Source organism: Cervus canadensis, chromosome 5 (genome assembly GCF_019320065.1).
Source record: "Cervus canadensis isolate Bull #8, Minnesota chromosome 5, ASM1932006v1, whole genome shotgun sequence".
NCBI lineage: Eukaryota > Metazoa > Chordata > Mammalia > Artiodactyla > Cervidae > Cervus > Cervus canadensis.
In genome coordinates this window covers 27,515,539-27,542,934 of record NC_057390.1, presented here as the reverse complement: position 1 = coordinate 27,542,934, position 27,396 = coordinate 27,515,539, and the positions used below count along the sequence as shown (strand labels likewise).

Here is a 27,396-nt window from a genome sequence, read left to right as displayed (position 1 = left end):
TGAAGCAAGTTTTTTCTTTCTGCAACTTTAGGCTTTTGGTTCCTCACTGTGAGAAATTTTAAGTCTTATAATGAAAAACAAAACAAAAATGGAGACTTATACACAAAGATGGCTCGGTGGCATCACTGATGCAATGGACATGACCTTGGGCAAACTTCGGGAGACAGCGAGGGCCAGGGAGGCCTGACACATTGCAGTCCACAGGGTTGCAGAGTCCGACAGGACTGGGCGACTGAACGACAACATACACAAAGATAAAAGAAAAGAAGGCAAATGATGGGGAAACTCTCTCTAGGCTGCATTCCCTGGGGTACAGTCTGTAATGAGGTGCTAATTACAGAGGGGCAAAGGAGCCTGTGTCTGATTCTAAGTGGGTTCTAAATATAGCTCTGCATCTTGCTTCCACCCAAAATACTGATTTATAATTCAGACAAACACACAAATAGAACTCAGGAGCTATGAAGCAAGCACTGATGCACATACAGACAGCTCCTAAATCTGGCCTCCTGAGGGCAAAGGTGTAGCTCTGATGGCTGGTACCCTGTTGTATGCACACAAATGCACCTTTGACAATAAAAGGTCCCCACTGGAGAATTCCATGACATCTGTAGGAAACTGGGGCTTCTGGGTTCCTTATACCCCTTGGTTTATTCTTCTAGCCATGTGCCCAGCGGCTCAGGTTTCTGGATAAGACACACTGGGTGGACATTTTTCACTGGGGCTTGGGGGTCTAATGAGATGTGGATTTCTTTGTGCAAAAAATAAGTTAGGTTTTCAGACTCTCACCAATAGGACACACTTCCACTATCTCACAGGAACCTGGAAAAGATGGGAAGCAGAGTCTGGGAACAGGTTCTATTTGTGGAAGCTTGCAAAGTCCAAGGTGACTGGCTAAAAACTTTGTTCGGTTTTGGGTAGTGGATAACTTGTGAAATAAGTTTCCCTGACCCCTTACCAAGTATAACCTTCCAGAGCTTAGGACTGATGCTTGAGTCCCACTGTGGTCCAGGAGGGACATAGGATGGAGAAATGGCACTCCAGGGGTGCCATTCATATGGAGGCAAACTCATGAAATGTTGGAAACTTTGTGGAACTGCCCCTGCCTTTCCTCAGCAGCCCCTGGCAATAGGACAGGATTTCCTGGGATCTTCTATACCTTGGGAAAAGGGATACTCAAATATATATTATTGAGGCCTGAAATCCTTTTTCTCCAACTCCTGCCCTTATCTTGGTTTGGGTGATCCAGATAATTGCTCTAATTCCCCCCCCTCTTTTTTTTTTAATTCATGTCAGTATATCACAAAATTCCCACTGAATCATAAAGTACAGCAAAGGGTCTCTCTTGAGGTTAAGAATTTTAGATTCTTCTAGAAATCTAGAAGGGCACTGTTGTTTCCAGCTGTATTGGCCAGGTGATGCCCAGCCTCTGGAAAGGTTGCAGCCTTGACCAGAAAAGTCATGAACAAAAGTCCCCAACCACAGAAAACTATACAGATAGAGAAACTTCCTCTAGGCAGACCTAGCGCTTCTCATGTTTAATTCGAGGTTGACACATTCTCTACCACCATGAAACAGAGCCAAGCACTGTAGGATTCTTCTGTCAATGGATGTCCCCTGCTCATCTGGGTCCAAAGGCCCAGCCTGGTGTTATTCAGACTCTAAAGATGTAAAAGGTCTGTCTACTCAAAGCTATGGTTTTTCCAGTAGTCATGTATGGATATGAGAGTTGGACCATAAAGAAGGCTGAGCACAGAAGAATTGATACTTTTGAACTATGGTGTTGGAGAAGACTCTTGAGAGTCCCTTGGACTGCAAGGAGATCAAACCAGTTAATCCTACAGGAAATCAGTCCTGAATATTCATTGGAAGGACTGATGCTGCAGTGCCAATACTTTGGCCACCTGATATGAAGAACTGACTCATTGGAAAAGACCCTGATGCTGGGGAAGACTGAAGGCAGGAGGAGAAGGGGATGATGGAAGATGAGATGGTTGGATGGCATCACCGACTCAATGGACATGAGTTTGGGCAAACTCCAGGAGTTGGTGATAGACAGGGAGGCCTGGTGTGCTGCAGTCCATGGGTCGCAAAGAGACACGACTGAGTGACTGAACTGAACTGAACTGAGGAGTGAAGAGAAAGGCGGCAATTCATTCCCATTAAACCCGAACTGTGGATTCAGGAAACAAAATACAAGAGACAAATGAATAAGGAAGTAAAGGAAAATGAATAATTAGCATTATCTAGAATATTCCTGAGGAGGAAGCTGCAGAGTTTAAGCACAATCACCTATCTAGGGCCCCCACAACAGATCCAATGAATATGCAGCTGGTGTTCTATCAGGAGTCACTGCTTTATGATGGATGTGAGAAGGGTGGCTGCCCTCATGTGGCCCTGCTGCCTGTATCAATTGGGATCTCTTTTAGCCCTAGAGCAGACCCTCTCCAGGGGTAGGAGGGAACCCTGCATGTGAGAAATGCTAGGAAGTAGCCCCTTTCCTCACTGCCAAATCTACCTGGAGAGTTTGGTCCCTATGTTTCAGGGCATTTCCCCTGCTAATGTTTAAATTCTTCTCTGTACCCATCAGGTCCTACCTAGAGTTTTCAGCTCAGAAAGGGATACTGAGGCACAGTAAGCTCTAATTTAGAGAAACTGATAGGATGACAACTGATAAAAACAATAGTTATGATTTGGGCACTTGCTGTGTCCTAATCATATTCTGCAAGGAAGGTACTGATATAAACATTTTACACATAAGGAAACTGAGACTTAGGTTAATAAATTTCTCAAGGTCATACCTCTGTAAGTGATGAAACTGGGATTCAAATACGGCACTATCTGACCTCAGAGTTCTGTACTTAAATATGGACTATAGAACAAACAGGCCAAGAGAACATATTTTCAGTAAGTGACCACAAAAAAACTCAATCCAGGACCATATGCTTATGCATTCAGTGTAGTTATTCTCAACTGTGATGCAGTGATGGAACTGGGGTGTCCAGGTTAACTCTGAGATCCATAGAGTAACTGGATAGGACTAATACAGTAATTATGATAATGGTAAATATTTATTGCCCACTGCCATACCAAACACTGCGCTAAGTACTTTGATGCACAGCCCTATTTAAGCCCCACAACCTCCTTATGGGGGGAGCAGGACTATGACTATGGTTGATAAATTCTAGAACACACTTTTTTTTTACACTTTAATAATTTTGAATTTAAGGTGCATCTTACAATTACAATTAGCAATTTTTCTTTTTAATTAAAAAAAAGCAACAGCAGGGGCAAGGGGAAACAAAAAACAAATGTAATTAATAAAAAATCATTAAAAATGATAGATATCAATCCTATTCTATCAATAATCACTTCATGTGTGAATGGTCTAAATACATTAATTAAAAGACAGATTGTCAGAGTGGATTAAGAAACAGCAAACAGGACCCAACTATATGTTGTCTATAAGAAACATACATTAAATAATAAAGATTCAGATAGATTAAAAGTGAAAGGATGGAGAAAGCAATACTATGCTGACATTAATCATAAGAAAGCTGAACTATCCATATTGATTTCAGACAAAGTAGACTTCACAATATGAGAAATTATCAGGAATAAGGTACATTATATAATGATGGCATCAATTCTTCAAGGTGACTTAAAAATCCTAAACATGAATGTACTGAACAACAGAATATCTAAATAGATAGAGGCAAAAACTGATAGAACTAGGAACCACAATTAGATATACACCACACCCAGTGGGATATATCATCAAAAAAGAGAGACAATGGTAAGTGTTGGTGAGGATGGGAAGAAACAGAACCTTCACTTGTTGCTGGTGGGAATGCAAAATGGTACAGACACTTTGGAAAACAGTTTGACAGTTCTTCAAAAACTTAAACCATTTGACCCAGCAATTCTATTCCTAGGTTGGATAAATGGAAACATATGTCCACTCAACGACTTGTATAGCAGTATTAACAGCAGCAGGTAGACAACCCAAGGGCCCATCAATTGATGAGTGAATAAACAAAATGTGGTATACCAATACAACATAACATTATTCAGCCATAAAAAGGAATGAAGGACTGATACATGCTACAATATGGATAAACCTTGAAAATATGCTAAATAAAAAAAAGCCAGTTACAAAACACTGCATACTGTGTGATTCCATTTATATGTAATGTCCAGAATAGGAAAATCTACAGAGAAAGTAGATTGCCTAGGGCTGCGGGGGAGGATAGCGGAGGACTGGGGGGTGGTGGTTAAAAAAAATGGAGTTTCTTTTTGGAGGAATGGAAATACTTTGGTGAGAGTTGCACAACTGTGTGAATATATTAAAAACTTATTTGTATACTTTCAGTGGGTGAACTGTATGGTATATAAATTAACTTGCAACAAAACTGTTAGAAAAAAGATTGAACTAAAAGGAGAAATGCACAAATACCCTCTTTTAGTGATAGATCAAGCAGACAGAAAGCCAACAAGGATATACTTGGCATGAACAGCACTGCCCAATTTAATCTATAGATTTCATTTTACAGCAGTGTACTGATAAATATGTAGAAATAGTTCTCCAGAGGAAATAAGCTTTGATCTTTAGCATTTGATGATTTCCATGGTACAAATACTCCCACGATGGCTGATATCAACCTACCAACAAAATGTCACTGACCATGAAGTGAGTTGGGAAGAGATGCTCATAGCTCTCCTTCTTTGGTGGTTTAGTTGCTAAGTCTTATTCGACTCTTTGTGACCCCCTGTACTGTAGCCCATCAGGCTCCTCTGTCCATGGAGTTTCCCAGGCAAGAATACTGGAGTGAGCTGCCATTTCCTTCTCCAGGGGATCTTTCAGACCCAGAGACTGAACCTGAGTCTCCTGCATTGGCAGACAGATTCTTTACTGCTGAGCCCCCAGGAAAGCCCCTTCCCCTTTGGTGCCAGCTCACAAATCAGATTGCTAAATTTTCAGGAGCTATGTGAGCTGATTGTGAAATGTGGGTAGCTTGAAATCCACCCCACCCCAGAGGGAATATTTACACTATGGAAATCAACTGCAGATCAGGTGTTTCTGCTTGTTTATTTGGAGTCAGTTTATCAGCCCATACTATCAAAATACACCAGAGCACCAGAGTCCCCACTCATGGCTCTTCCTACATTACCAAGAGATTGAATGACTTTGGACAAGTCACACCACCTCCCTGACTTTCAGTTTATTCATCTATAAAAGATGGAGCTGGAGTAGCTGACCTTCAAGTTTACTCACACCTCTGAAGTTCTGTTATATAGTCAGCCCCTCTTCCATAATTCCCACATATAACACAACCAAACAGCACATCAGTGTGAATTCATGTGACTTCAGACAGTCATTCTATGCCCCTCAGGATGGGGTGGGTCTATGCCCTCCCCTCAGGTCTCATTGTTCACCAAGAATTCCCTTTGTGTTTTGAGAAGCAGGCCTGTAGAAATTCTTTAGACCCACAAACCCTTCTGGTGTCCTGCCCACCCAAACCTTCAGACACCCTGTTCCCAATCTGTTCCACTCTCCTATGACCTCTCACTCTGGCCAACTCCTTCTGACTCTATAGGGGCCCTCCTGGAAGAAATCACTACCCCCAGAAAACCTTCCTTGATTTTCTTCATCCAGCCAAGGTATCTCTGCCATGTAGTTTCTGGCACTCTATCCTTTCCTGATCACCATCCTTATCAGTTTTTTAAAATTGTTATTGTCCATTTTGTTGTCTGGCATCCCCACCCAAACTTAAGGGCCAAGAGGGCAGAGAATGTATGTCTTTTTCTTTTCATGGTATCTGCATGAATACACCAATACAACTCCTGATACACTAAGGAGGCTTCACAATCACTGATGACTGAATAAATGAGTAGGACACCGTTCTCTTAACAACACAGCGGTACTCTTCAAGAAAAGGTACAAATTCAAACCAAAATCCCTTTTGGAAGAATGCTTTTGCATCAGCAGATTTCCAACAATGGAGTAAATTTCATCTGAGAGATCCCCCATTTCAGAGAGGGTTTGGAGTCATAGGGTGTGAGATGTTCAATCTTGATATGACCGTGACTTTCTAAGCAAACAGCCCTGATTCTCAGACTGAACTCCTACCCATATAGCGGTTACAGCCTCTGGAGCTACTTGTTTTAAGAGGGGGGAACTGTGGATACATTAGAGGGCAGAGCCACAGATTGTCATCTGATACTCAGAGTGCAAAGCACAGGATTACCTGTGTATGAAGTCTCATGTTCTAGGACCTCTAACCTCTCCAGCAGGCGCCAGACACTCTTGCTACTTAAATTCAGTTACCTCTGGAGACTCACTTAGGTAATCTGTAGATGCCATTTTTAGAGATTTATTTTCAGAATCTGTTGGAATTCCCAGAACAACAACCTTAGGATCTAGGCTCATAGAGCAAGACCCTCCAAAGCAGCCACTGTGTAGGGAGCTGAGGTTCAGAGAGAAGCAGTAATTTGCCTGAGGTCACCCAACTGAGGCAAAGCTTTATTAGAGTTCTGGCCCAATTCCTGGCCTCTTGTTCTTTCTACCGTAGCACTTCATTGACCAGACATTGTGAAAAACAAAAAGACCATGGAATGGGGCAGTGCACACAGAAAGGAAACCCAGGGAAATGTGGGTCTAGCAAGAGGTCCGTTAGAAAGCGCATCCCTGTGACCAAATATATTTAGAAAGTTGCCCCACCTCCCTGGAGGTGTTTTGCTTGATACATTTGAATAGGTTGAGCCATGAACTCACGGGCAATTGGGCTAAATCATAAATTCAGCATAACCTGCAGAAACTCTGTAAGATCATTCAGTCAAGAAATAGTTTTAGTACAATGTGAGAAAAGCTAGAATATAATGGAAGAGATGCAGTGTTAATGAGAGTAAGAAAGGACTAACTTTGCTTGAAAGGGCCAGGGGAAAATAAACTGAAGCTGAATCTTAAAGGATGGGAAAGAGAAAAAAATAAAAAGTGAAGAAGAAAATCTGGTATTCTAGGAAAAGTTAGGTAAAGAGAGGAGTCGATGTTTGGGATCTGGGTGATAAATGCACAGTATGTGTGGCTGTGTTGTTAGGACACCTGCCAGGTTCACGCAGAGCTTCACAGGGGAATCTGGTGGGAGAAGAACTTGGGAAGGCAGGATAGGTAGGAACAGAACTGTGTGCAAAGCCTGGAGAATGAGCTAGTGAAAGAGTCAGCTTGGGGATGGCTTCAGGTAAGAGGCAGAAGTGTCTGGGCATTATCAGACTCCCGAGCACTGCAGGCTTCTGAGCAAGAAAATGCCCCAACTCCTTGTTTTATGACAATTAATCTGCAGGAATGGTGGGAGAAGAGAACCAGAAGCAAGGAGAGAGAAGATGGCAACAACCATCAGGATTAATCCATCAGCCTGTTACCACACAACCAAAATGAGAAGCAAAGCTAATTAAATGTGGCCCCTAATGCCTCCGAGGGCTGAAGAAACTCGCCCCCCCCCCACCCCCACCGGCCCCTGACCAGCTTGAGTCATCTTGGACTCATCCAGGGCCCATTGAGACCTTGGGATCCACTCAAATGTCTGCATAGACTCTACATAACACGTGGCAGAGCTACCCATTGTTTGCTAAAACAATTTCCCCCCCTTTTTTTTGCAGTGCAAACATTAGCCAAAAGCATTGAAGAAACAAAATCAACAAACTAAGCCTAGGAGAATTCAAGTTCTACTGTTGAATACATTGATGATACATGTTCAAGGATGTCTACATTCTATAGACCACTGCATGGCCATAAAAGCTACAGATACTGAATTGTGCTTCATAAGACAGAACCCAGGTCCTCAAAGTAGCCTTTGTTTGGGAGACTCTAACCTGGCAAGATGTTTTCATCAGTTTACCAGCCAGCAAGATACACGGTGAAACTTACCGATTGTCTGCTTAACCACTTGTGAAACAGAATAACAATGCCAATACCAACAGCGAGCACTCAGTGCTTACACTGTAACTGGCACAATCACACAATCATAATGACTTTACACCTATTAACATGTATTTGATTCTCACAATCTCTCTTTGTGGGAGGTAATACCTCCATTTTACAGATGAAGAAACTGAGAGTTAGAGAAGTTAGCTGCCTAAATCATATATCTAATAAGCAGTGGAGACAGAATTTGAGCGAGGAGTCCTTAACCACTACATTGGGTCCTCAGCTCCGTGGTGAGTATCGTGAGAGACACAAAAGTAGTTGATAGCTCCCTGATCATTTTCTCTCACACATCACTATGCTGAAACACTCAGACGCATTTCATCAGGAATTTCCCTCTGGTTCTAAACTTCCTGTTTGCTCTGAACGTCCAATGCCAATGGAGTCAGAATCCTACTTCTGATCTGGTCAGCAATAACGTGGCTTCCTCAGAGGAATGTAAACTTGGCTTCTGTCCCAACCAGCCCTTTCTCCATTCACTTTTCCTCTCCCCTTTATCATATCATAATGACTTCACCCCACATGGTCATCAGCAGGTGACACTGTACGAAAGGAGTTCAGGGTGAAGACAGTCCCATCTCTAAGTAAACACAGACCCGCCAAAAAGTGACTACCCCTGAAAACTCCACAATAATACTTAATATTCCTTTATCAGAAGGACAAGCCCTTCAATTATACAACATGGTAGAGGGATGAAATAAGTCTCATTACCAAGACGCACATTTTTGAAGTCAGCTTTTTTGCTGAAGCAGATCATGTGAGGAACAGGGGGTGGGTGTAGGAGCTCATGAAGATGCTAGGTGCCAAGGGAGCCCATCAAGGAGGCTGAGGTACAGAAATTAGACTCTGTAGCATTCCAGTGCAGGCATACCTCAGGTGTTCCAGCCCCCGTTGGTCACTGTCTCATGCATTTCTTAGCACTCACTCATCCTGCCCTATGGTCCCTAGGTGCTCGCAGTATTGAAATAACGCCAAGAAAAGGCTCCCTTCCCTGAAACACTGCCTGACTCTGAGACCTAAGCCCTGTCCCAGTTGGGCCGTTATCTGGGCTCTGCACAGGGGCAAAGCCTCACACGTCCAATGTCCACCACCCTGGTGACAGGGTGTCATCACTGCCGGGATATTGGCACCTCCCCATGCCTCACTGGGCCCCAAACAACCTAGAGTCCTTTCTAGATCTATCAACTTATTTAAAGCAGGCCTGGCCATCTTATTTTGATATTTATTAGGATCTCCATTTTTATCAGCTCCACATTTTACAGAAAACTGTGGGCATTTGCCCAGGGCTACAAGGAGATTAGTCCTGGGTGTTCATTGGAAGGACTGATGTTGAAGCTGAAACTCCAATACTTTGGCCACTTGATGCGAATAGCTGACTCATTTGAAAAGACCCTGATGCTGGGAAAGATAGAGGGCAGGAGGAGAAGGGGATGACAGAGGATGGGATGGTTGGATGGCATCACTGACTCGATGGACATGGGTTTGTGTGAACTCTGGGAGTTGGTGATGGACAGGGAGGCCTGGCGTGCTGCGGTTCATGGGGTCACAAAGAGTGGGAAACGACTGAGCGACTGAACTGAACTGAACACGGTTAGTGAGTGTCAATACTGGGACTGCACCCTGCGTTCTCTGTATTGGTTTGCTAGGGCTGCCAGAGCCCAGCACACACTCTGTTGGGAACGACAGAAACATATTTCTTCCAGTTCTGGAGGCCCCAGATTGAGGATTGGTTTCTTCTGAGATCTCTCTTCAGCCTATAAATGGATTTTCCCCTAGGGTCTTCATGGTCTCCCACTGTACATATCCGGGTCCTAATCTTATTAAAACACTGGTAATACTGGATTAGGGGTCACCCTTATGACCTTATTTTACCTTTTACCTCTTTACAGACCCTATCTCCAAGTACAGCCACATTCTGAGGTACTAGGAATTAGGACTTCAACGCATGAATTTGGAGGGGACACAGTTCAGTCCATAACATCCTCTGACTCCATAACTCTTCACTCTTCCATTCATCCAACCAATATTTATAGAGCTTCCTAGGTGCCAAGGACTGTGCTCAGCACTTCTGAAAAATGTTTTCTGATGTAATTCTCCAAACAGTCCAGGGAAGTTTTCATTCCAATTCCCATGGTACAGTGAGGAAGCTACACTTCAAACAGTTTAAGTATTCTGCTCAGGAAAACACAACAAAGATGCAGCATACGTGGGATCCAGTCCCAGTTCTCTGACTCCAACTCAGCACTGTCTCCAACATACAACTTTGCTTCCCACGCGAAGCAGCAATGGGACAGGGTGACCGGGCAGTAGGGGCAGCAGCGTGGGATCTGGCAGGATCTCCTTCTTTGGAAATGTCATAAATCCCATGAATAATAGCTGTGTCTACCACATAGGGTTACTGTGTGATGATTAAATGAGTAAATGGGTGCAAAGTGCTCAGAATAGAGTCTGGCTGGTAACGAAGCCTAACACGAGTGTCTTGCTATCATCGCTGTTGTTGCTGCTGCTACTGCTGCGGTCGTTATTATTTCTGTTATTATTTTTGACTTCTAGATAAATAGGCAGCTCGAATGCTCACAAATTATTTTTTCTCCTTCCCCAAATTACACACAAAAGCCTAAACACACAAAGATGGGGGAACAACAGAAGAAAGAACAGCAATGTAATTCTGGAAGCAGGAAAGCAAAGGGGTGAGTGGGAATGACTCGGTAGACCAGATAAAGAGCTGCATCCTGAGCCAGCAATGGGAGAGTAAAGGACAATCAAATTTATGCTGTAGAATCTCCTGTTTCCTGCTCTAACAAAGCTCAGGAATTTACAATAATCATTACGTCTGGAGATGAGGGTGATGTAGATAAAGATATGGTTGAAAAGCAACTATAAACTCAGATTCTCTTCTTACTCTGCACACCCCCTTCTCTGCCTCAGAGACTTACTCTCTGGAGAAGAGAAACAGAAAGTCTCAAGGACCAGGGTGGAATCAGGGAGAGGGCAGGCACCAGGGTACAGAACTAAAAATAGGGCAATTGGACTGATATATGTATTTTGGGAGCTGGGCCCTCCAATGCTCTTCTCTCATTTGGCTCATCTGGCTGCCAAGCTTTGTCTCTTCAGGCAGGACTCTGGAAGAGTCTTCCCAAGGTAAACTGAGGCCTCCAAGAGAAAAAACTCTAAAAATACTGATAGTCAAAAGTTCCCCAAATAAGTGGCAAGTCAGATGATTCATTGTAGTGATGCCCAAGTTGACTACTCCAGAATCTGAATGATAGTTCCATAAAGAAATAAGACATTTTCTTTAACTGAAGGACATGATTTTCCAAGTTAAAAAGGTTTACCCAGGGCCTAGTACAATGCATGAAAACAGGTCTATGACACATCATTAACATGTAATTAAACAAGATTCCAGAATAAAGAAATAGGTCCATAAGAAGGATCAAGAATAAAACAGTAGACTTCTTAATAGCAGCACTAGGAGCTGAAAGAAAATGGAATACCACCTTCACATTTTGAGTGAAAACAGTTTTCAGTCTAGAATTCTATACCTAGCCAAACTTTTTATCAAGTTTGAGAGTATGATAAAGATGGTATTAGGTAAAGAAGGAAGGTCTCAAAAATTTACTTCCCATACTTTTTCTTGGAAGGTACATCTCCACCTCAAGAAAGTGTATCAAGGAAGAGACAATGTGACTTAAGAGAGGAGTTCTCACATGGGAGAGGCAAAGACACCTAGACAATAGTGAAGGGAGATCCCAGAATGACAGCTCTGCAGCAGGGACTGAGGACAAGTGTTAGGATTGGAGCAGTTTAGAAGGCTCAGGAGAAGTGTATCCAAGAATATTGATAGAATGATTGTTGCACCTCACCATCTTGAAGGGAGATGTGGACAAGAGAGCATCTGTATTAACTCCAGGGAAAACAAACAAAGAAAATGTATTGGAAAGGAAAAGCAATTACAGCTTTTCACAGTCATAATAATGTATACAATGTACATTCATGTAACCAAAATTACAGTAATCTCTGTTGAGAAGATGGGAGGTTTGGAAGGTTATGTGGATGTGATGGGGTGGAGGGCAGGTAGTAGGCAGGGCAGAGAACTAAATTCTCCCTTGCCTAGTGGAAAGTCACTAGATAATGCCTAAAATAAAATTCAAAAAATAACATTAAACCGTGCTATTTAGTACAATGAGGTTTCACTTCATATTGCTAAAACAGCCATCATTAAAAAGTCTACAAATAATGAATGCTAGAAATGATGTGGAGAAAAGGGAACCCTCCTACGCTGTTGGTAGGAATGCAAATTGGTGCATTCCTGGAAAACTATACAGTCAGTTCAGTTGCTCATTCATGTCCGACTCTTTGTGACACCACGGACTGCAGCATGCCAGCCTTCCCTGTCCATCACCAATTCCTAGAGCCTGCTCAAACTTGTGTCCATCGAGTTGGTGATGCCATCCAACCATCTCATCCTCTGTCATCCCCTTCTACTCCTGCCTTCAATCTTTCCCAGCATCAGGGTCTTTTCCAATGAGTCAATTCTTTGCATCAGGTGGCCAAAGTATTGTAGTTTCAGTGTCAGCACCAGTCCTTCTAATGAATATTCAGGACTGATATCCTTTAGGATTGACTGGTTGGTTCTCTTTGCAGTCCAAGGGACTCTCAAGAGTCTTCTTCAACACCATATTTCAAAAGCATCAATTCTTTGGCACTCACCTTTCTTTAGAGTCCAAGTCTCACATCCATACATGACTACTGGAAAAAACATAGCTTTGACTAGAAGGACCTCTGTCAGCAAAGTAATGTCTTTACTTTTTAATATGCTGCCTAGGTTGGTCATAGCTTTTCTTCCAAGGAGCAAGTGTCTTTTAATTTCATGGCTGCAGTCACCATCTGCAGTGATTTTGGATTCCCCCCAAAATAAAGTCTCTCACTGCTTCCATTGTTTCCTCATCTATTTGCTATGAAGTGATGGGACCAGATGCCATGATCTTAGGTTTTTGAATATTGAGTTTTAAGCCAACTTTTTCACTCTCCTCGTTCACTTTCCTCAAGAGGTTCTTTAGTTCTTCTTCGTTTTCTGCCATAAGGGTGGTATCATTTGTGTATCTGAAGTTATTGATATTTCTCCTGGCAATCTTGATTCCAGCTTGTGCTTCATCCAGCCTGGCATTTTGCATAATATACTATGCATATAAGTTAAATAAGCAGGGTGACAATATACAGCCTTGACGTACTCCTTTCCTGATTTCAAACCAGTCTGTTGTTCCATGCCTGGTTCTAACTGTTGCTTCTTGACCTGCATACAGATTTCTCAGGAGGCAGGTCAGATGGTCTGCTATTCCTATCTCTTGAAGAAGTTTCCACAGTCTGTTGTGATCCACACAGTCAAAGGCTTTGGTGTAGTCAATAAAGCAGAAGTAGATGTTTTTCTGGAATTTTCTTGCTTTTTTGATGACCCAACGGATGTTGGCAATTTGACCTCTGGTTCCTCTGCCTTTCCTAATTCCAGCTTGAAAATCTGGAAGTTCATGTTCACGTACTGTTGAAGCCTGGCTTGGAGAATTTTGAGCATCACTTTGCTAGCGTGTGAGATGAGTGCAATTGTGCAGTAGTTTGAGCATTCTTTGGCATTGCCTTTCTTTGGGATTGGAATGAAAACTGACCTTTTCCCGTCCTGTGGCCACTGCTGAGTTTTCCAAATTTGCTGGCATATTGAGGGCAGCACTTTCACAGCATCATCTTTTAGGATTTGAAATAGTTCAACTGGAATTCCATCACCTCCACTAGCTTTGTTTGTAGTGATGCTTCCTAAGGCCCACTTCACTATGCATTCCAGGATGTATGGCTCTAGGTGAGTGATCACACCATCATGGTTATCTGGGTCATGAAGATCTTTTTAATATAGTTCTCTGTGTATTCTTGCTACCTCTTCTTAATATCTTCTGCTTCTGTTAGGTCCATACCAGTTCTGTCTTTTATTGTGCCCATCTTTCCATGAAATGACTCACTAGAAAAGACCTTGATGCTGGGAAAGATTGAAGGCAGGAGGATAAGGGAACAACAGAGGATAAGAAGGTTGGATGGCATCACTGACTCGGTGGACATGAGTTTGAGTAGCTCTGGGAGTTGGTGATGGACAGGGAAGCCTGGCATGCTGCAGTCTGTGCGGTTACAAAGAGTTGGACATGACAGAGTGACTGAACTGGAACTTTCATGAAATATTCCCTTGGTATCCCCAGTCTCTTGAAGAGATCTCTAGTCTTTCCTATTCTATTGTTTTCCTCTCTTTCTTTGCATTGATCACTGAGGCAGGCTTTCTTATCTCTCCTTGCTATTCTTTGGGCAAGAATCCCTTAGATACTACCGTGGACAGGAGTCCCTTAGAAGAAATGGAATAGCCCTCATAGTCAACAAAAGAGTCTGAAATGTAGTACTTGGGTGCAATCTCAAAAATGACAGAATGATATCTGTTTGTTTCCAAGGCAAACCATTCAATATCAGAGTAATCAAAGTCTATGCCTTGACCAGTAATGCTGAAAGCTGAAGTTGAATGGTTCTATGAAGACCTACAAGACCTTCTAGAACTAACATCCAAAAAAGATGTCCTTCTCATCACAGGGGATTGGAATGCAAAAGTAGGAAGTCAAGAGATACCTGGAGTAACAGGCAAATTGGCCTTGAAGTACAAAATGAAGCAGGACAAAAGCTCACAGAGTTTGGCCAAGAATGAAGCAGGGCAAAAGCTAATAGAGTTTTGCCAAGAGAATGCACTGGTCTTGGCAAACAGCCTCTTCCAACAACACAAGAGATGACTCTACACACGGACATGACCAAATTGTCAATACTGAAATCAGACTGATTATATTCTTTGCAGCCAAAGATGGAGAAGCTCTATACAATCAGCAAAAACAAGACCAGAAGCTGACTGTGGCTCAGATCATGAACTCCTTATTGCCAAATTCAGACTTAAATTGAAGAAAGTAGGGGAAAACCACTGGACAATTCAGGTATGACCTAAATCCCTTATGATTATACAGTGGAAGTGAGAAATAGATTCGAGGGATTAGATCTGATAGACAGAGTGCCTGAAAAGAACTATGGACGGAGGTTCGTGATATTGTACAGGAGGCAGTGATCAAGACCATCCCCAAGAAAAACAACTGCAAAAAGGCAAAATGATTGTCTGAGGAGGCCTTACAAATAGGTGAGAAAAGAAGAAAAACTAAAAGCAAAGGAGAAAAGGAAAGATATACCCATTTGAATGCAGAGTTCCAAAGAATAGCAAGGAGAAATAAGAAAGCCTTCCTCAGTGATCAATGCAAAGAAATAGAGGAAAACTGTACAGAGGCTCTTTAAAAACTAAAAATAGAGTTACCATATGCTCTAACAATCCCACTCTTGGGCACATGTATGAATAAAAGTCTAATTCAAAAAGATACATAAACTCCAATGTTCATAGCAACACAATTTATAATAGCCAAGGCATGGAAGCAACTTAAATTCCATCAACAGATGAACAGATAAAGATCATTTGGTACATGTCACACACACACACACACTCACACACACACACACACACACACACACACACACACACGCTAGAATATTACTCAGTCATAAAAAAGAATGAAATCATGCCATTTGCAGCAACATGGATGGCCTAGAGATTATCAGACTAAGTGAAGTAGGACAGAGAAAGACAAATATCATATGACATCACTTATATGTGAAATCTAAATTATGATACAAATGAATTCGTTTACAAAACAGAAGTAGCCTCACAGGCAGAAAACAAACTTATGGGCACCCAAGAGGAAAGGGGTTGAAGACAGGACAAATTAGGAGTTTGGGATTAGCAGGTGCAAACTGTTATATTTAAAATATATAAACAACAAGGTCCTACTGTAAAGCACAGGGAAGTATATTTAATATCCTGTAATAAAGCATGATAGAAAAGAATATGGAAAAGACAAAATATATATATTTGGTCACTTTGAATCACTTTGCATATACCAGAATCCAATCAGCTCTAAGAAAGGAAAAAAACCCTTTTATTTAGAAATACTAGAAGGGTAAGGTAAAAGAATTGCAAGCAGGTATCTTTGTGGAAGGGGAAATTGTTGGAGAGGAAGGGCAGAAAACAGATTTTCATTTCTTTTCTTTTTTTTTTTTTCATTTATTTTTATTCGTTGGAGGCTGGAGAGGGTGTGGAGAAAAGGGAACCCTCTTATACTGTTGGTGGGAATGCAAACTAGTACAGCCACTATGAAGAACAGTGTGGAGATTCCTTAAAAAACTGGAAATAGAACTGCCATATGACCCAGCAATCCCACTCCTGGGCATACACACCGAGGAAACCAGATCTGAAAGAGACACGTGTACCCCAATGTTCATCGCAGATTTTCATTTCTTTAAGCACCTGGTAGAACTATATGAATCTTTATGTATATCTCTGATTAAAATAACACCTAAGCTTTACAACACCTCACTGTGTAAACCTGAGTAAGTTACTGCCTGGTTTCGGTTTCCAAGCTCTGTATCTATAAAATGGAGTTGGATGAGATAGCCTCTGAGGTTCCCTTTGATCTCACATTCACACCATGATTCCTGCCATGGGAACTGATATCATCTCATCACATACTCAACCCTTAGATCCTTAGGAGTTTTACACTAAAGCATTAAAGTATCATTTTCTACAATAGGTGGGAGAATGTTGACAGCTGAGAACAGTGCTCAGTGGGGACAAAGATCCCCACGAGATTTTCCAAGGGCCAGGTCTTAGGAAACTGAGTAGGAAAGAAGGAGGGATCTCCCCAATCCCTCCCCATCCTCTGTTTTGTATGAACATTAGCTACATTGGAAACACGGAAAGAAGACGAGACTCTAAATATTAGAACTTCCAGTTATTAACATAGCCTTTAACCAGAGACCTTCATCTCAGGAAATACCTACATGTGGCCATGGCAGGAAAGGTTTCCAAGGATCAAGGCAGGCTATCATTCCCCAAATTAGGCTCACAATCTCCCCCATAGACTACCAGGAAGGCAAGACTACAGAGCACATCACAACTCTGTATGCATTTCCTGGGTAGGCCAGACGTGGAGAGCATAGTCAGAGACTTTTGTCTCCAGCTCTTTCTAGGGAAATCCTTCCCAAGTTCCTCCTTTGGGCTTCTTCCCCCAGCCCTGGAGAGGACTAGACATTTCACATTCAGGATTATCTGAGTCTGAATTAAATCTTTGTTTCCTGCTCTTAATTCTTCACTGACTTTTATAAACATCATCATCAACATGAAAACCTTTTCTAAGCACCTCTTGAGTAGAGTGACCTAGACAGGGCCAAAGCAGAAACGCCCTTTTCTCTCCTGTCCACTATGGCCTCTCAGTTCTGGCATCAGGCATAGATCAACTCTTGGGGGGTGATGGTGACGACTCACTGAGGATTGACAATCTTGGAGAATTAAAGGAGCAGGAGAGCTTTATAACTTACAACTTCCTCTCCTGCTGGTTAAAGACCAAATTTTAGTGCTCAATGTGACAAAAGTTAATCATCAATGATACCTGACATAAATACCTCATCATTTCCCCTTCTTTTCACATCCTGCACTTTTACCTGTATAGTTCAACTTGTCATGACCACACTCAACTACCTTAGAGAGGAGACAAGGCAGGTATTATCTGAACCTCACATGGAAGCCACTCATAAAGAGATCCAATCACTTGCTCAAGATTTTTTTTTTTTTTTTAATATGGAACGCTTCACGAATTTGCGTGTCATCCTTGCACAGGGGCCATGCTAATCTTCTCTGTATCGTTCCAATTTTAGTATATGTGCTGCCGAAGCGAGCACTGCTCAAGATTTTTTGAAGGATTCTCTAGTAACTCTTCATCTGTTTTGCCCTGGCTGGTTATGAGTTTGGTGAAGAGAAAACTGATTTTACTTTTCTGTTTAAATTTTGATTTTTCCTATAACTATTACTGCTGTAATATAGAAACACGGGAATTTAGTTCTATCAAAACAAAGGAAAGAATTCATTCTTCTAGTGTTAAGACACTTGGCCAGAGGGGCAGAAGCCATGTTCTTTACCACCCTCTGCTGCGGTAACTGACTGTGGAAGAAGATGCCTTTCTGTCTGCCAAGCCTCTGGTTCTCTTCCCAGGGCCCCCAATGCCCTCTGTGTCTGAGGCAGATCCCATCCTCTCGCTTCCTTGTCCCATGGACAGATGAGTATCCTGAGACTCAGCTGCTGTCCTGAGCAGCTCAGAGGAAAACGGATAAGCTCTGAGCATGGTGCACAGAAGGAGAAAGTTCCCTACATCAAATTTCAGAAGAATATCTGCCCCTTAAAACTTCCCCCATCATGGTGTGTGTGAAGGCATAAGGGAGGAGAAGAAATGTTTAAAAGCCATAGTTAGGAAGTGTGGACCCACAGTGAGCTAACGTCTGCTCCCACTCCAGCACACAGAGAATTCCTAGGAGTGCTGAGCAGAGGAAACAGAAACAGTGCCCTGCGCCACCCACGTGGGGAACCTGACCAGAGAGACCCAGAGGAGAGTAGCCTGCTTGTCAGCCTGGACTCACCTTCTAGTGTGAGCCCTTGGCCAGAGGGACAACTTCTTCCCTTACTTCCGGAACCCTGGCCAATTAGCCACTAATTAGTTTGTGTATAACCTCCAGCAGGAAGGCTGGAAAATTCTATGTCAACTTTGGCAATGAGGTTCCTCCTGCAAAATTTAGTCTTGCCAACCTCCCAGATAAACCCTTGCGCCACTCAAAATACGGTTGCCATCTGGGCCTCACAGGCGGACAGGCAGAGACACGTATCATACAACCCTTGTGCCGGCAGCTTCAAACAGAGGCGCATGGGACAGAGAGATCACGTGGTCCTAATTCATCTGTGAAATGAGAAACATGCAGGAATGGGGCAATTCAGGGTCAAGGAAGAAAAACTATGTGTTCCAACAGATGCTTCCAACACAGACTTTCAAAAGTGAACAGGTATGAGGTAGCAGATGGTGACTGCAGCCATGAAATTAAAAGACGTTTACTCCTTGGAAGGAAAGTTAGGACCAACCTAGACAGCATATTAAAAAGCAGAGACATTACTTTGCCAACGAAGGTCCCTCTAGTCAAGGCTGTGGTTTTTCCAGAAGTCATGTATGGATATGAGAGTTGGACTATAAAGAAAGCTGAGTCCTGAAGAATTGATGCTTTTGAACTGTGGTGTTGGAGAAGACTCTTGAGAGTCCCTTGGACTGCAAGGAGATCCAACCAGTCCATCCTAAAGGAGATCAGTCCTGAGTGTTCCTTGGAAGGACTGATGTTGAAGCTGAAACTCCAATACTTCGGCCACCTCATGCAAATGGCTGACTCATTTTAAAAGACCCTGATGCTGGGAAAGACTGAAGGTGGGAGGAGAAAGGGACGACAAAGGATGAGATGGTTGGATGGCATCACTGACTCAATGGACATGAGTTTGGGTAAACTCTGGAAGTTGGTGATAGACAGGGAGGCCTGGCATGCTGCAGTCCATGGAGTTGCAAAGAGTTGGACATGACTGAGGGACTGAACTGAACTAAACTGATGAGGTAGCAACCCAGTTGGACTGCAGGGTTCTGGAGCATTAGAGATGAAAACAAGTATTTAGTGAACACTTACTACAAGCAGCATAACAACCTAGGCCGGCCAGGTAAGCATGCCTGCATGGAGTTTTCAATCACAAAATAGGCATCTTAAGTAAAAATACAAGGCTGGCAAAGGGAACCAGCTTGAACCAGAGAGATGCTGTCGCCCAGGGGAGGCATGATCCCCATGACAGGCTGAGTGGTCAGGGTAGCCTCCCAGAACAGGGGCATCTTACACAGTCCTGAAAGCAGAACAGAACTTTTCTATACCTGTGGTCCCCAAGTCACCTGAGGAATTCTTTAAGAAAGTACAGATTCCTGAATCCCATATCAGACCTAATGAATCAAAGACTCTAGGAATGTTACCCTGGAATTGCTATTCTTTAAGAAAAAAATTATGATTATTACGGCAAATTTAAAACATTCACAAAAGCAGACATAATAGTGAAGCCCCATGTACCCAACACCCAGTCTCAGCAATCATCAACTCATGGCCATTCTTTCCCCATCTATATCCTGCTCTAGTCCCCTCATCTAGTATTCTGAAATCTACCTTTTTTTTTTTTTTTAAACCAGGGACTCTTAGACAGTCAGACCATAGATGTGACCTAGAAGCTCCTCACTGAGCAAGATGCAGATTGGGAACAAGGGAATTGTAGGGACAGTGGAGACAAAGACTTGGAGAAATGAAAGAGAAAGGCATTTGGGGGAGAATGGTCTCATCTGGAGGGCATAGAAGGTGGGCTACACAGTTGGGGGAATAGTGATAAGGATTAAAAGATCGTTGGGGGCCACCAGGGCCCTTTTAGCATGCATGGTGTCTTTGTGAGAAACAAAAAAAGGGGTCTCTTCTAGGTAGAGAAAGCATCTCTTCCTCAGGCTGAAGCCAGATGCACTAGCAGAACAGACCTGGGTGCCAGCTCCCACTCACCACCTGGGCCCCTCCCTCCCATGCCCAAGTCACGCAGCCATGCAGAGCAGCCCCAGGGCCAGGGCTGATGGATTCTGATGGCCAGCAAAAGGGGCTGTGCTTTATCTAGTGAAGGTAGAAGGATGCTAAGAAGGGCACCATGTGACCATCCGCCTGTACTTTGAAAGAACACTGGACTGCAATGGAGAGGGAGGTAGACAAGATAGGAGGGAGAAAAGCAAGAGGCAGTGAGTGACTCAGGTCAGTAAACTCTTGCAAACTACCTGAGAAGGCAAGTATAAAGCCTTGGAGATCATCTTGAGAGAGTAGTCTTGTGCAGGGATCTGGAGAGAACTGGGGGCTGGAGACAGTGTTATGGGAGTCTTGGGCACACAGGTGTCATTTGGAGACAGGCAACTGCTGAAATTGCTCAGGGAGAGTATTTAGGGATGAAGGCCTTGGGAAAAACCAGTATTTAGAGGATGGGGGTTGGAAGGGAGAAGGATCAGGCCATGTTATATAGAGATTAAGGAGAAATGGCCAGGGAAGTGGAAAGGAGAGAAAGAGAGGGGACAACTATGGCTCACAAAAGTCACTAGAACAAAAGTGTTCACAGGTGAGGTGAGAGGCAAGCATTCATCTAGGGAAGCAGAAAGGAAAAGAAACTAGAAATGTAAGGAAAAGTCAAGTTTTGGAGTACCAGGAATGACTAGCAAGAGTATGGACTTGGACTTGACAGGCCCATAACAAGTGTCATGATGTACAGCAGGAGCCTACTGATCAGTTACGCTTCCTAAGTCTGTCACTTACTGAACATGGCCTTGGGCAAATTATTGGGTTGGCCAAAAAGATTATTTGGGTTTTTCTGTAAGATGTTATGGCAAAAGTGGAACAAACCTTTTGCCCCACCCACTATTTAAGGAGAATCTCTGAATCTCTGCTGGTAAACTGCGGGTGATTATACCCACTCTGATTTGGAGTAGATAGGGATGATATCTCAGTGAATGACAATTCTTGTAGTCACTGGCTCCTAAGAGTGCACTGCATTGTAATATGGGTGATATTTTCACATATCTAACTCTAGTATCTCTAACTAGTCGGCAAGCTGCTTTGGAGGCAGAGATTAGGAATTTAAACTGAAGCCAAGGGTCATTTCTTGATCATTTACTATGTGCAAGATAATAAGAGGATGTAAAATAAGAAGGTCAATGGGTTAATAAAGAAGCAGCCATGGTCCTAAGGGAGAAGGTGGGAGAAGGTGTGACATTCCCAAATTGCAAATAAAGTGGTGGATGGAGAGACTTGCTCTGTCTGGTGGGACCAGGTTTCCAGCAGGCAGGCAGTATTGCATGAGGCTTCCAGGCTGGAAAGAGGAGGACAGAAGAACAAGAAAGTAGGGAATTGTCAGATGAGCTTGACGCAAGCTAAGAACCTTGGGTTCCCACGTGGCACTAGTGGTAAAGAACCTGCCTGCCAATGCAGGATATGTAAGAGATTCAGGTTCGATTCCTGGGCCAGGAAGATCCCCTGGAGTAGGGCATGGCAACTCACTCCAGTATTCTTGCCTGGAGAATCCCTTGGAGAGAGGAGCCTGACAGGCTGCAGCCCATAACGTTGCACAGAGTTGGCCACGACTGAAGTGACTTAGCACATACACATGCAAGAACCTTGGTAGATTCAAGAGATCACGGGAAGTGAGGTGTACTGGGCTGTAGTAGACATAATCTAAGGTGACCCCCAATGTTTCACACTCTGGTATAATCCCATAACCCCTTCCCCTTGTGTATGGTGGAGAAACTGTGACTTACCTCCAACCAAAACAATGTGGAAAGGGATGTGACATCACTCGCAATTATAAGACATCATAGGGCAAGGAACAAGGGATCTGCAGGCATAATTAAGGTCCCTAAATGATTCAACTTTGAGTTAAAAGGGAGATTAGCCTGGGTGGGCCCAAACTAATAAAGTGATCCTTTTCAAAGAGGGTCCAGGCCTCCCTGAAGTTAGAGACTCAAAGCAGAAAAGGCTTTCACTCCTGCTGACCATGAGGAAGGCACGTGTATTCTACATTTGCAAGGAAATGAATTCTGCCCATAACATGTGAGCCTGGAAGAGGAGCTCAAACTTCAACAAGAAAGCAGCCTGGCTGACACCTTGATCACAGCAGAGAGACCCAGGTACGCTGTGCCTAGACTTCTGCCCTGTGGGAACTGTGAAATAATCAATGCTTTAAGCCACTGCATTTGTGGTAATTTGTTACGCAGTAACAGCAAACAAATATGTGGACCTGTGACGGGGAGGACCATAATAGCAGGCTAGAAAGTATGGGCTTTGTTATGCAGGCCATAGGGAGCCACTGACTATTTTTGAGCAGAGGGACTTAAGGAAGCTGAGGGTTGGTTTCATAAACCCTTGGAGAACATTTTTTTTTAGTTAGGGCATTGCTTCCAGAGCGGGGCCAGTGAAGTTCTGGTGAGGGATTAGTTTTGGGTTGAATCAAGCCAGCTATTCTTCAACCCAACTGAAGGAAAAAGGAGGACGCAAAATCTAAGTAAAGAAATTGACAATCATTGAAAAAAACCTGAAGGAACTTTAGTGTCCTTGTTGCTAATTATAAATATTTACTCCCCCCAGAATTCCTGACCTCACAGAAGAGCCTGCGTAAGTAGTACTGCTCTCTTACTGGAAAATTTGTGTGTGTATGTGTGTGTGTGTGTGTGTGTGTGTGTTCCATGTTTTCTTGGAAGGGGGACAAGGCAGTAACAAGGGACTGGATGATCTGCAGAGAGTCACTTCCTGTTAGATACTGTCTAGTTCCCCTCCCCTCTTCCCTCCTAGATCATAAACCCTGAGACCCCCCAAGGAACTCCTCCTCCTCTGATTCTATCTGCTGGAGACAACTAAGCCAAACAAACTCAGGAAGTGGCAAGAGGCTGGGAAGGGGAGGAAGTTCATGGCACAGAAGGAAAAAGTACAGAGAATGCCCTGATGTTCAAGGAAGAGGGTTGGGGTGGCAGGGGGGAGAGAAATGAAGGTCACCCCAAGGTTACTTGGCACTGGGCCTTTAAAATGTCCTGCTTAAGTTTTCAATCAAAACTGGCACAAACAGCGGATCAGATCTCCCAGGGCTATTCAAATATTAACATTTACAGTGATAAACAGCCCCCAAAAAGCCCTCTGTAAGCAAATTGAAACAAACAACTAATTTAAAGCGAGTTGCTAAGAGACCAGTTGGCTGGAAGCCAAAAGTCAGTTCAAGCATCCGGAGAACTCTCTATTTTTTCACTTCTAGGGAAGAGAGGAGGTGAGGAGAGGTACCTGTAGATGACTCCATGTTGGTGGAGGAACATGAGAGCTGACGTAACCTCTGCAGCATAGAACCGGGAACGAGGCTCATCGAATTTTCGGGAGCGCTGAATCTGGAACATGAGGTCCCCACCATTCACATACTCCATGACAAAAAAGAGGCGGTCCTGAAGGGAGAGGAGAAAATGCCATTTAGTGAGTCCATTGCAGCTGCCCACACAGGCCAGCAAATGTACAGTGAGTTCAAAGTAATGGAACTGAGACTCCAGCGGGGCAGGGTGCACAGGTGGGGGAATTCTAGTAGCACGTGTTCCAGAGAGAAGACAAGGAATCAGAGTATGAAGTGTTATTCTAAGACCTTTGTCTTACTTTCACAGGAACCAGCATGGTCTAGTGGGAGGAGTCCAAGATTGACAGAAAGAAGACCGGGATCTCTGTCTAATTTCTGTTACAACCTTGAAGTGTGACCTTGGACAAGTCTCTGTCCCTTTGGAGGCTCCAGTTACGTTTGTCTGTGTGGTAGGTTACAACACGGCTGCTCCAAAGATATCCCAGTCCTAATCCCTTAATGTGTAAATGTTACCTGAGATGGCAAAAAAGAACAGTTGTGATGAAGTTAAGGATCTTGAGTTGGGGAGATTATTTTGGATCACCAGCATGGGCCTTAAATGCAGTCACAAATGTCCTTATAAGAGGGAGGGAGAGGGAGATTTGAGAAGGGAGGAGAAAGCGGTGTGACCAAGGAAGCAGAGATTGGAATGAAGTGGCCACAAGCCAAGGAAGGTGGTGCTGCCAGAAGCTGGAAGAGGCAGGGAAGGGTCTGTCCTGGAGCCTCTGGAGGGAGCATGGCTCCATCAGCACTTGGACTCTGGCTCAGTGACACTGGTCTCAGACGTCTGACCTCCAGAAATGTGAGAGGAGAGACTTCTGTTATTTTAAACCACCAAGTTTGTGGTGCTGCTAAGGCAGTCCTGGAACATAATACAAAACAACATGGACTAATGAGATGGTGAGAGCCCCTCCCGTGGAGGGGGCCACGTCTCACTTTGGAGGATGCTCCCTCTGGGATCTCCACCTTGGTGTGCTAACAAATGGATTTTGCCCTCAAGAATGGCCAAACCATAATCACATCTCATTGGGGGTGGTGCCTTCTTATCTGCACATCATGATGATGTGGGAAGAAGAGGGACTGAAATTCACTTTTTGTACAGTTTCTTGATTACTATTTCCTGAGCCTGTAGAGTATGGGGTGCTGTGCTGGGCAGGAGGCAAAAAGTTATAAGTCATCACTGTCCTGAATGTTGGGGGTGGGGTTATAAGCCTTAAACATAAGGCTTATGATCCAGGGCCAGAGATGGGAAATGTGTAGAATGATGAAAACTAAATAGGACCAGAGGGCCTTAAAGATATTTGGTGCTAAAAGGATTAGGAGAAAGGGGAATTCTCTGAACTGGGGGTCCATGGAGGATTCTAGAAGGAGATAGGCCCTCCCTGAGAGGAGGAGGAGATAGGGGGAGGCACCAACAAATACCAGGACATGGGAACAGTGTGACAGTGCTTGGGGACCGGTAAACTGACCAGGTCAGCCACGGAGGAAGGTCCATGGAGCAAAGAAGAAGCAGTGAGGTTTGAGAGGCCGGAGCGTCAGAGTACATTCTTAACATATAGACACAGTCTCAGCAAAGCTGCTAGGAGGGTGTCACATATTATCTTTGATTAAAATTAGTAGAATCATTTCAATTAAGACTGAGTAAAAATCACAATTAGCAAAGGCTAATAGAGTTTTGCCAAGAAAACTCACTGGTCATAGCAAACACCCTCTTCCAAAAACACAAGAGAAGACTATACACATGGACATCACCAGATGGTCAATACCGAAATCAGATTATAATAATGATTATATTCTTTGCAGCCAAAGATGGAGAAGCTCTATACAATCAGCAAAAACAAGACTGGGAACTGACTGTGGCTCAGATCATGAACTCCTTATTGCTAAATTCAAACTTAAATTGAAGAAAGTAGGGAAAACCACTAGACCATTCAGGTTTGACCTAAATCAAATCCCTTATGATTATACAGTGGAAGTGAAAAATAGATTCAAGGGATTAGATCTGATAGACAGAGTGCCTGAAGAACTATGGACAGAGGTTCATGACATTGTACAGGAGGCAGTGATCAAGACCATCCCCGAGAAAAATAAATGCACAAAGGGAAAATGGTTGTCTGAGGAGGCATTACAAATAGCTGTGGAAAGAAGAGAAGAGAAGGCAAAGGAGGAAAGGGAAGATACATCCATTTGAATGCAGAGTTCCAAAGAATAGCAAGGAGATTTAAAAAAAAAAAAGCCTTTCTCGGTGATCAGTGCAAAGAAATAGAGGAAAACAACAGAATGGGAAAGACTAGAGATCCCTTCAAGAAAATTAGAGATACCAAAGGAACTTTTCATGCAAAGATGGGCACAATAAAGGACAGAAATGGTATGGACTTAACAGAAACAGAAAATATTAAGAAGTGGCAAGAATACACAGCAGAACTATACAAAAAAGATCTTCATGACCCAGATAATCACGATGGTGTGATCACTCACCTAGAGCCATACATCCTGGAATGCATAGTCAAGTGGGCCTTAGGAAGCATCACTACAAACAAAGCTAGTGGAGGTGATGGAATTCCAGTTGAGCTATTTCAAATCTGAAAAGATGATGCTGTGAAAGTGCTGCACTCAATATGCCAGCAAATTTGGAAAACTCAGCAGTGGCCACAGGATGGGAAAAGGTCAGTTTTCATTCCAATCCCAAAGAAAGGCAATGCCAAAGAATGCTCAAACTACTGCACAATTGTACTCATCTCACACGCTAGCAAAGTGATGCTCAAAATTCTCCAAGCCAGGCTTCAACAGTATGTGAACCGTGAACTTCCAGATTTTCAAGCTGGTTTTAGAAAAGTCAGAAGAACTAGAGATCAAATTGCCAGCATCCGTTGGATCATCAAAAAAGCAAGAAAATTCCAGAAAAACATCTACTTCTGCTTTATTGACTACACCAAAGCCTTTGACTGTGTGGATCACAACAGACTGTGGAAACTTCTTCAAGAGATAGGAATAGCAGACCACCTGACCTGCCTCCTGAGAAATCTGTATGCAGGTTAAGAAGCAACAGTTAGAAATGGACATGGAACAGACTGGTTCCAAATAGGAAAAGGAGTACGTCAAGGCTGTATATTGTCACCCTGCTTATTTAACTTAAATGTAGAGTACCTCATGAGAAATGCTGGGCTGGATGAAGCACAAGATGGACTCAAGATTGCCGGGAGAAATATCAGTAACCTCAGATATGCAGATGACACCACTCTTATGGGAGAAAGCCAAGAGGAACTAAAGAGCCTCTTGAGGAAAGTGAAAGAGAAGAGTGAAAAAGTTGGCTTAAAGTTCAACATTCAGAAAACTAAGGTCATGGCATACAGTCCCATCATTTCATGGCAAATAGATGGGGAAGCAGTGGAAACAGCGACAGACTTTATTTTGGGGGGCTCCAAAATCACTGCAGATGGTGACTACAGCCATGATATTATTAAAAGACACT

The 27,396-nt window shown here is 43.3% G+C and overlaps 1 protein-coding gene and 1 non-coding gene across 4 annotated transcripts in view; both read right to left on the bottom strand.

Moving 5' to 3' along the window:
* The window catches only part of PRKCE (protein kinase C epsilon), a 535,293-nt gene that overhangs the window by 67,589 nt on the left and 440,308 nt on the right, over positions 1 to 27,396 (bottom strand). For all 3 annotated transcript variants that reach the window (XM_043468474.1, XM_043468473.1, XM_043468475.1), the window contains exon 12: positions 23,828 to 23,982. In XM_043468474.1, the coding sequence (XP_043324409.1) occupies positions 23,828 to 23,982 (155 nt within the window). The remainder of the gene's footprint in view (positions 1 to 23,827; positions 23,983 to 27,396) is intronic.
* On the bottom strand, positions 17,718 to 17,824 carry LOC122442726. Its single transcript, XR_006269722.1, has one exon. It is a non-coding gene; the product is annotated as a U6 spliceosomal RNA (small nuclear RNA).